The 10,481-nt window shown below is 47.5% G+C and overlaps 1 protein-coding gene across 1 annotated transcript; it reads left to right on the top strand.

The window, feature by feature from the left end:
• The first annotated feature begins 5,125 nt into the window (after positions 1-5,125).
• UCHL1 (ubiquitin C-terminal hydrolase L1) lies at positions 5,126-10,265 on the top strand. The gene is made up of 9 exons (XM_068943021.1): positions 5,126-5,268; positions 5,412-5,423; positions 5,689-5,817; positions 6,812-6,962; positions 8,369-8,454; positions 8,530-8,577; positions 9,064-9,133; positions 9,471-9,529; positions 9,832-10,265. The coding sequence occupies exons 1-9, from the start codon at positions 5,236-5,238 to the stop codon at positions 9,916-9,918; spliced, it is 675 nt and encodes a 224-aa protein (XP_068799122.1). The 5' UTR covers positions 5,126-5,235; the 3' UTR covers positions 9,919-10,265.
• Positions 10,266-10,481: the final 216 nt, after the last annotated feature.

Raw genomic sequence — 10,481 nt, 5'->3', positions numbered from 1 at the left:
TTACTGGTTTAAGGGTATTCAAAAACAAGTCTAAGCGTAGGGTTTGCTAATTAAATTGTAGCTGAACCACCTCAAGACTACAGGTGAGAAGCAGCCTGGGTTCACCCCAGGATGGCTTGGCAGAACACATCACTCAGGAAGAAAAATAAGGCACAGTGTTATATGAGAGAGTATACTGCAAGAATCCAGTGCAGCCATTTGCATCTCTTTAGATCAGTAGCTTTATTCATATGGCTCATCTTGTTCTCTCTTGTACCTGTTAATCTGAGGAAAGCATTGACTGGATGAAAATGTAAGTAGGGATGTAAGTCCCTTTCACAGATATCATCCAGGCGTCACATCAATACTAGAATTCATTATTATTAGCTATTATCAATCTCATTAATGTCTACAGGTATCTGAAGGGGGGATGTCGAGAGGATGAGGCCAGTCTCTTCTCCGTGGTGGCCAGTGACAGGACAAGAGGCAACGGGCACAAACTGAACCACAGGCAGTTCCATCCAAACAGGAGGAAAAACTTCTTGACTGTGAGGGTGACAGAGCACTGGAACAGGTTGCTCAGAGAGGTTGTGGAGTCCCCTTCCCTGGAGATATTCAAAACCCGCCTGGATGCGATCCTGGGAAATATGCTCTAGAGGGCCCTGCATGAGCAGGGCGGTTGGACTAGATGATCTCCAGAGGTCCCTTCCAACCTCAACCATTCTGTGATTCTGTGATTATGTGTATTAAACTAAAACATCCTATCACTAAGAAGGTATAGACTAACTAAACAAAGGTAGAAGAAGGATGGGTTGTTCTCCTCTATAGATTGGAAGGATGGATTGTTCTTTCTTATAGAGGAAAAAGGGTCGCTTGCTAAGGTCACATAAAGGAAATGTGAGGAAAATAAGACACATACAGATTGCCCAGATTGCAATATACTGTCTTCCCCTTCCATTGAGACAAGCTCTGCAAGCTTGCCTATGAGGTAAAAACTTGTGGTTGGAAACAAAGATATTCTTGTCAACAGTTATGTCCCTCCTGCCTTTCTCAGTGGAAAGAGAAAGGAGTTGCTCTTTGTTTGTCCTACTTTTACTGTGAAATAGAGCATACCATTGCTGTGTCTTTGATAGACACCATCACCATATGCTGGACATGATTTTGCAGAAGAACAAGGTGAAGAAGCTTCAGTATCCTGCCAGACAAATCTGACTTCAGGAAAACAAAGGCCACACTTTTCAGAACTGAGACTCTCAGGACAGACTTCTAGAACTACGTTTTAGCACTTCAGGGAACACCTCCACCTACACATTTCCATAAGAGCAGTTGCATTCGGTAGGGCTTGTTTTTATGTGCTGGAGGACTTGGCTGCAGTTCACAGCAGTTGCAGAGTCATTGCTGGCACTCAATACACACAGAGGTAGTCCTTGGCAGAAGCAGCCCATTTCATCAGCCTAACCCTTTCATCTGCATAGCTTCAGTGTCACCCTTCTCCACCTGAGCTTCATCCTAAGTTAGAGCTGGAGTTCACATCCTTCAGCATCTCTCCACCCCAGTAGTCCTTAGCCATCTCCCGGCCAATACATCCCCTCCTTGCACAGAAGGGGAGAGAAGAACGTACTTTTCCAACCTCAGGAGCCCACAAAAGATTGTTCTTTTTTTTCCCCTTACTCCCAGCTCAGCTCTGAGCTGCTTCAAATTTATTTCAGTTCCTGGTCTGACTCCCCCTGTTACAATTGCCACCTTGCAGACCTTCCACTCCAGAGCTCCTGGCTTATCGACTTGGAGAGCAGCTGTCTACAGTCAGGTGCTGCTGAGCAATTGCATTACCCCACAGTGCTGGGCTGCAGTCATTGAGAGTCTTCACAGCAGTATTTAAATTAACCTATCTGCAATTCAGAAATGTAGGCACACACCTCTTTTCCTGCTCAAAGCCTTCATGGACTCAAGCCAAGCTATAATAGGAGTCATTTATGCTTACCTTCTTGATACCTCTGACGTTTGAAGTGAAGGCTGGGGTACAGCCCAGGAAAGCAGGAACTATTGCTGTGCTACAGGCAGTTTGCCAGAAGAAAAGGGGGGATGTGATGATCTTATGCAGAACCCTGATGCCCACTGTCACTCGAATGGCTTCAGATACATTTGTCATGTTTTCTGTTTGGTATCTTATGACATTGGATTTTGCCTTCTTCACCTAATCCCAACATTTTCATTTTGAAAAGCTACATATACATAGTGGTATAGCGGTGGTATAAAGAATATAATGTATCCACTTGCTGGAACTTACATACAAATGCAGCTGGGAGCAATTCCCTTACATCTGTCCTTTAAATGGTGCAAGCATAGGTATGTGTAGATATACTAACATGGAAAACATTAATAGTGGAAAATGAAGACTATGATATATTAGCTTTCCAGTTACTTGCTACATACAAGTACTGCAGTCTAGTAAATGGTAGGAAATTGTCTTGTTTCACAGCCAAATATCTAACAGGCTAAAAGCCTGTCATGCTTCCAGTAAGCTATGAACGTGTAGTCCTTGCAAACCATCGCTTGCCTCACCAGGCTTATGGCAGTCCTACAGAAAACCCTAATAAGACTATTGAAAATTTCCAAAACAAAAAATAAAGTCTGTCCTTACCATATGTCATAATGTATACTTCAATCATAACTTCAAATATGGTTAAGTTGCAAAGTGAAAATATGTATTCTTTTTTCATCTCCAGGCAGTTAGCATTGAAGTCATCCAACGAAACACAGGTCTACATCCCACTGTAGACCTCTACACCTGAGTTGGGTCCTGTAGGCTCCCCTTACAGTCATTGGAGAGAAACTAGTGTTTCTAGAACACAGTTCATCTCAGCCTAAAGTTGACATCTCCATCTGGACCGCTGACTCATGCTCTCAGATTTCTTCTTCTCACTACTGGTTATGAAGGGAGCCTAAATGTCCCTATGGTAGATGGATGAATACCACCTAAGTGACACTATGACTTATGTCAGGGCTGGCCTTAGGCATAAGTAATCTAAGCAACTCTTTGAGGACTCTTCATTTCTAAATAGGTCAACCTCTCTTCAGCAAACTACTATGATATAACTAACCTGTAAAAACTGACTTCAGGCAGGCTTTTACCCCCCAGCCCAGCAGAGGTACTTATAGTCTCTTTCAAGTAATTTCGAAAACCTTGAACACATTGTATGGCAAGAGCCTGCAAAGGGGCAGTTACCAGGAAAGCACTGACAGGCGCTAAGAGGTTCCCATGGGAGGCACTGATGCACAGCACCACCGTGCGCACCACCGTACACGTGTGCATCTTGCTGCACCTAGCCCCAGGCATCAGCAGCCAGGTTAAGGTCACAGGGTGCTTGCTTGGGAGGAAGGGAGCAGGGGATTAAGGAGATTTCCAAGAATGGCTTTTGTTTGGGTCCTCCTATTGGGAAGCGAGTCATATTATAGGAAAAGGAGAAAAGGTCCAGGTCTGAGGGTCTTACCTGCAGAGGTGAGGTATTTGCTACGGAGGTGTAGATAGTGCAGATGAAGACAGGGACTTGGACTGGCTCAGGGGTTAGATTCTGGTGGGGGAATAGGAAAATTATTTTCTAAAGAAAAGTTTACAACCTCACCTTCCATTTCAGGGGCTTAAACCTTAAAGTTCTCCCTGTCTTTCAGTCTAAGGTCCGAGTTCAAATAGACAGGTGTGCAACTGGTCCTCCACTGGGGAGGATGTAAATGGTCCTCCACTACCTTATAATGCAGTAGATCTAAAGATAATTTAATTTTGCCTGAAATTACGCATGTGCTTAGAAATTTTGCTGCACTGGGGTCCAAATCATTCTGAAACAGGGCAGGAAGACACAGAAAGTCATCCAAGTAACAGATTGCAAACATTCAATTGATTACATTCTTTTATTCAGTGTTTGCCTTGGTTTTGAAAGATAACTGTGAAGCATCTCTTGATTATTTTGCATAATTCACATTGCTGACTGCTTACCAGCAAAATCTGAAAGGCTGCTTGAATTCCAGCTATTTCTAATATTTCAGATAGGTTGGTTTTGCTTCCTTGTTCAGAAAGAGGTATTGTAGTCCAAAGACATTGAATGGTGAAGCTGTCAAATCTTGAATAAAAGATTAAAAGCCCAATATTTTTTAAATTAACTTTGTTGGGCAGTTGGTCTACTTGAACATGAAGCCAGGAATCTGTTGATTCAAACTGCAGAGATGCAATCAGCTGACAGACATATTTCATGACAGTTTCATAATACTGTTAAAATAAAAAAAAAGAGTATCTAATGATTATGTTGAGTATTAAAACTATCACATACTTTATACAATACACATACTGCTAGGTCTAAGGTTTTGTGACCTTTTAGGCATACAAATGCAGATAAATGCTTTCAAGATAAACAAAGGTCTGGTGCTTGGCTGGTGTTCATGCAGAAACGTGTGGCTTCCCGTGCTGTTAGCAATGTGGCAGCAGCCAAACCCCGCTGGCAATGCCATTTGCCCGGATGTAACACCAAGGCCAGCGGTATTACTGTGGGTCTGCAGCAGCAGCCTCTGCCTGGCCCTTCTGCTGGGGGGAAACGTTTGCCTGTAGCCCACTGGCCTGCATCACCCATCAGTAGGCTAAACCTGAATTGTAGGTGCATGTGGAATATGATCCCCCTAGAATATAAAGTAACAAAGATTATGGAAGGCAGCATTACTGAAGCCTCTGGAGCGGGGAGGGACACGGATGCTGGGGAAGCTCAGCCCCGAGCATTTCTAGCACTTTCTCGACAACGGCATAAGAAGCGCCAGGATCCTTGCTGCAGCAAAGCGCTGCTTAGGCTCTCCTGCTCCCACAGAGGAAACCCAGCTTTTGGCCGCCCCCTCGGGGAGGGGGCAGCCCCGGGGGGGGGGCGGCAGCGACGGGAGCGGCAGCTCCCCCTGCCCCCGCGGGTCTCTCGGGCGGCGGCCGCGCGCCCCCCCCGCGGCCCCGCCACAGCGACCCTCCTCGGGCTCCCGCTCCCGTCGCGGCCCGTCGCGGCCCGACACGGCGGCCCCCGCGGAGCCCCGCGCCCCCCGCCTTGGTCGTGCCCTGCTCCGCCCTCTCCCCCCGCCGCGGCGCGGAGTGGGCCAGCCCGCCGCTATATAGCAGCCGGGTGGGCGGCTCCGCGCCGCAGCGCCGACGGTCGTGGTGGGGTGCGCGTCGGGGAGATCGCCGTACCTGGGGCGCAGCCTGCCTTCCTCCCTGCTCCCCGCCGCTGTGCAGCCATGGCGTGGCAGCCCATGGAGATCAACCCCGAGGTGCGCGGGGGCGGACGGCCGGGGGGTGCCGGCCGGGGAGGGCCCCGCGCCCGCGGGGAGGGTCGGAGTGGGGTGGGGTGGGGGGGCGGTGGCGAGCTCTTCACCCCCGGCACTCACACCCCTCTCTCCCTGTTGTCTTCCAGATGCTGAACAAAGTGAGTGCCCGTCGCAGGACCGCCGGGCGCCGGCCCTCCTCCCCGGCTGCACCTGCGGAGCGGCGCGCAGGGCCGCGCCCTCCCCGCGGGCGGCGGCGGCGGTGCCCCGGCGCGGCCGGCAGGGGGCGCCGCGGCTCGGCGCGTTGTGCTGTGTCACTGGGGCGGGGGGCGGCGGGCTGCGCTGCGCCGGCGATGCGCGTCGGGGTGTGTTTTTTTGGGGGGGGCGGTGGCGGCGCAGCCACCCCCTCGCTGTTGCCCCCTGCAGGTGCTGTCCCGCCTGGGCGTGGGCCCCGGCTGGCGCTTCGTGGACGTGCTGGGCTTCGAGGAGGAGGCGCTGAGCGCCGTGCCGGCGCCGGCCTGCGCCCTGCTCCTGCTCTTCCCGCTGACGGCGCAGGTAGGCGCGGGTGGGGCGCTGCTGCTGCCGCCCCCACGCGGCGCGCGTGGTGCTGCCGCTGCCGCGTGGGGGGTCTGGCCGTGGCGCCGGCAGGCGCGGCCCGGGTGTCCCCGCGAGAAGAGGCAGGTGGCTGCCCTGGGGGTGGCAGCGGCTGCCGGGAGAGCCGAGGCGCCGGGCAGCGGGAGGCCTGGCAGCGGGTGGCTGGGGGGGTGGCGGGTCGCGTGTCCTGTGCCCTCTGCCCAGGCCTCTGAGCAGCCTGACGCAGAACGAAACGAGCAGCGAAGGGCAGCTTTTTACGCTGTAAGGCTCCTTTTGAGCTTTGCTTTGTGTGCCAGGCTGGGGGAGGGGAAATATATTTAACAGTCTAGTGGGAGAATAGCAATTTTGTTTCCATGCCTAATCATGAAGCCTGGAGAGGCCTCAGGGCACCGAAGTACTTCGGTGTAATTAATATGCTTGGTCCAGCTCTAATGCTAAAGACTTAGTGATGAGGTGGACTTTGAAATAACATAACAGGTCCTTTAAAGGAAGGATTATAGCATCTCGTAGTGATGGGTTTTACACTGTCTGTATATCCCTCTGATGGGGAGGGACTCGAGAAGGAATGTTACCTAAAGGTACAACCGCATCTGTTGTGGAGAGATGCTGAGGAGTGTCGCTAAATGGACCAAAGCATCCTTGAGAGTAGAAATGAAAGAGCCTATCTACTATGCTGTGACTTCCCCCCGTTCTGTTTCCAGTGTGTGGAACAGACGGAGAGGCTAAGTACAGAGCCTTTGAATATGACTGAGTCATGCAAGTGGTCCATTAAGATTTGGACTGCATCCAATATAGATGTACAGTGCTTTACTGGACCAGTGCCACAGAGATGACTTTCTGGGTAATTCTTCTGTCCAGTCTTGGTATTGGCTCTGCTGCATAATTGATTTATCTGTTAGTTTGCCCAATAAAAAGGCATCACTGCGGCTAAAGTCTCAAAACTGCGTGTTTACAGCATGAGAACTTCAGGAAACAGCAGACGGAGGAAATAAAGGACCAAGAAATCAGTTCCAAGGTGTATTTTTTGAAGCAGACTGTTAGTAACTCCTGTGGGACAATTGGTCTGATACATGCAGTTGCTAATAACAAAGACAAACTGAAACTTGGTGAGTATGAGTGTTTTGAAACGCTTTAATTTCCCTTTTCCTCTAAAAAAAGAGGAAAGCTGAGTAGGTAGGGGCCATAGACTCTCCCTGAGATTTTCATGCCTTGGCAATCCAAGTTAAAGCATGCTGCACCACTACTGTTGGTAAGTGGGTTTTTCTGCTCTGAGAAACGTGTGGTTTTGCCTATTGCCTGAATTGCAGGAGGGAGTATGCTTTGACTTACGCCTGGTAGCTGTAGGATATCCTCCATCTTTTTAGTGAGCAATGCTTCAGTAACAGGTTTACAAAGGGAAAAGGCAAGTAGTAGGGCTGGCTGGGGTCTGTTACAGTGTAGGTATTATCCCCGTCAAAAGTGGCTGTTGACACTGAGATAAACTGAACAGTTAGTTTTTCATGGCACTTACATGTGGCATGAACAAACTTGAAAGTCTGTCTAGAACAGACTTCCTCAGGGTAGCCTGTAAATCAGATGTGTTGACTTTTCCATGTGTAAGTAGCATAGGCTGATGTGGACCTGTAAGATTGTTTCCTGAGAGAACAGTTTTGATGGTTCTTATCCTACAGAAGAAGGTATAAAACTGGTTGAGGTAATTGGTGGCTGGAAACTCCTGTTCCTAGGAAACAAGATTACTAGGTCTTATCGAGAAAGATTTGTCGCTCTGTTCAGGAAATACTTTATTGTATATTACATCTTGCATCTCAGACTAGAGATCTGCATAATATAATGTAACTACTTTCTGTCAAAAGAACTTGCACCCTCCTGAGTAGTGTGGGATTCCTTCCTGTACAAAGGAGAACACATATGATAGGCTAATCTTGCTTCACTCTTGAAAGGATTCTCTGAAATAGCACACCTTTCAAATAACATGTCATATCTTCCATCTAATACTACAAATTCAGTTAGTACTGCAATACTAAGATGTGCTAACTCAGGCACTGGAAAACCGAAGCCTGGCATGAGCTAATGCATGTGCATTTGAAGGCAGTGAGATTCCACAGAAGGACAGAACTCTTCAGTCTACCCTATTAGTGGATACTTAAGTAACTATCCTAACTACTGTTACCTTTCTTGGATTTTCTTTGCAGGATGTGATTGAACACTACCCCCAAATCTGTAGCGGGGAGAAATGGCAAAAGCCAAATCTTGAAAGTCAGTCAGTCAAAGACAGGCATTCAGAGAACCTTGAGGCACTGGAACTCTTACTGTTTGTGTGGCTTGTCATCAGAAGCTTCCAGATAAATAATTTCTATTTCAAGTGGTAGTTGAAAGGCGCTTACGCTGAAGATGATTTCAGGCTAAGCGTAATGATTTCTAATTAGCATAATAACCATTGGGTGTTGTGGGCTACACCTAAGTTGTAAGTGATTCTCTACCTATGCTGAATAAAACCTTTGGTTTTGTGCAGATGAGGGGTCTGCCCTGAAGAAGTTTCTTGATGAAACAGCTGACTTGTCTCCTGAAGAGAGAGCTAAACGTTTTGCAAGTAATAAGGTATATGAACTATACAAACTGCTGATAGCTCTCAGCACTTAGGGGCGTAGTAACCCGTATCTGCTTTCTCTTAAGGCCATACAAGAAGTCCACAATTCTGTTGCACAAGAAGGACAATGCCGGGTAAGAGCTGAATGAGTAAAATCTGGGATGGAGGGGATGGGTGTTAAAGGCGGTAAAGCAATAAAGTTCTAGATCTGGTAGACTGCTGTTACAGCTCACAGAAGGAGAAATGAGTGACTAATGGATGAATGCTTGTGCAGGGTTCCTTCCTCAAACATGCATTGAAAACTTTTGGTTGAGACTCTTCCTGGATATATGTTGAAAATGTGACTTACAGTAGGATTATTGGAGCTCGACATAAGCAGTCTCTTACTTTGAGATCTGAATAGTCAGTCTTGCAGAGACTGACTATTTAGCTGACCTAAGTTGCTAGTCCTCTGCTGTTGGTAAACAGCTGCCTAACTGAATAGCCCTCTGCTGCTGATCCCCTCTGTCTTGGGAGAACTTCCTAAAGTGTTCCAGCTCCTGTAGTCACAAGTAGGGTTCAGACTGTACAATAGGCTTTCTTTTCTAACCTAACAAATGTATCTAATTGTTTATCCTAAGGTTGATGACAACAGTGTGAACTTCCATTTCATCCTGTTTGTCAATGTGGATGGACATCTGTATGAATTGGGTAAGGCACTAGCGTTGGACTAAGTTTTATAGTGTAAAACAGTGGTGGTGTTTCAGGCTAAAAGGCTGTTCACTTGGCTCTTGGCCAGTGTGGAATACAAAATAAGAACCTGTGGATGACGGTCTTAAGGTGGGTTGCATTGTAGGCTCAGGCCCCCTTGTAAAGCGTGTTATCTCCTGCAGAGCTGAGAATATTTAGTCCCTTTCTCCTCCAAACTGTGGTGTATTCTGACCTTGTTCAACTGTCTTTATGTGGGTACTTGTTTCTTGGGCCTACTGTGCTGAGTTCTCCAACTTGAAAGTATTGGTAAGTATCCTGACAAGACTCTCTTTCACAGATGGCCGGATGCCGTTTCCGGTAAACCATGGCACAAGTTCAGATGACTTGCTATTGAAGGTAAGACTTCTCACTAGCTGCCTGTTTCCCAGGCAACCAGGCTTCTGAAATAGTGAGAGGCATGCTTTTGGGGTATAGTGGCTGCTCTCTGTGCCGCCTTGTTATAGAAGTTAGTGCTTCTCATGCCATGGTAACAAGGTAGTATTGTGCCACAGAGCTAGATGTCTGATAAATGTGTCTATGTGCTGGTGCTGCTAGACACTAACTTGGTTGCAGTAACCGAGAGTGGAGCTACAAAGCCTTTTGGGGTCTAGACCAGCATCAGTGTTCTGTGAGTCTAAACAGCCCTTTCTTCTTCCAAGGATTCTGCTAAGATATGCAGACAATTTACAGAACGTGAAAAAGGAGAAGTCCGTTTTTCTGCTGTGGCTTTCTGCAAATCTGCCTGAGAGTCTGAAGAGATGCAAGGAAAGCAGTCTAATAGCACACCAGTTAATGCAGTCTAAACTTCAGTGCTTCAGTACTTGTTAAACACAGCTATTCCAGTAATTTGAATTGTTTCCACCCTTTGCTATACACGGAGGCAACATCGATTGAGCTTTTGCTAAAGGATGAGCTCAAGTTTTAACATGAACAGTTTGGACACATCAGATGTCTTTAGACTTCTAGTTTTGTTTTTCCACATGTTAAGTAGAAAATGCTTAACAGGGCTTGTTTAATCTGTGTCTGTAAATTGAGCTGTTGGTTGATATTTCCTTGTCCTTAATGAGAATAAAGTTTCTGCTGGAAAACAAAATGGACTAAAGTGACCAATGTAACTTTCTCCAAAAGAGTTGCCTGCAGACATCCTATAAATTCCTTTTTAAAGGACCTTTGAAGGTTCCATAGTGAAGTTCTGCTCTGAGCAGAAGGTTGTCAACCTCAAGGTGGCAAGTCAGCTGCAGCCTTTTCTAGCCTTTTGAAGGCCTCTAAGGATGGATATACCCCAGTCTCTGGGGAATGCTTCAGTGCT

The sequence above is a fragment of the Struthio camelus genome, chromosome 4, assembly GCF_040807025.1.
Source record: "Struthio camelus isolate bStrCam1 chromosome 4, bStrCam1.hap1, whole genome shotgun sequence".
NCBI classification, from domain to species: Eukaryota; Metazoa; Chordata; class Aves; order Struthioniformes; family Struthionidae; genus Struthio; species Struthio camelus.
The sequence above is the reverse complement of the archived record's forward strand: the minus strand, read 5'-3'. Positions and strand labels throughout refer to the sequence as shown.

What these genes read in the sequence shown, in the direction of transcription:
- UCHL1 (XM_068943021.1), top strand. Translation starts at nt 5,236, where the DNA reads ATGGCGTGGCAGCCCATGGAGATCAACCCCGAG. An exon ending in TCTTCCCGCTGACGGCGCAG is followed by an intron (nt 5,818 to 6,811) that starts GTAGGCGCGGGT and finishes GCGTGTTTACAG; the next exon opens with CATGAGAACTTCAGGAAACA. An exon ending in CACAAGAAGGACAATGCCGG is followed by an intron (nt 8,578 to 9,063) that starts GTAAGAGCTGAA and finishes GTTTATCCTAAG; the next exon opens with GTTGATGACAACAGTGTGAA.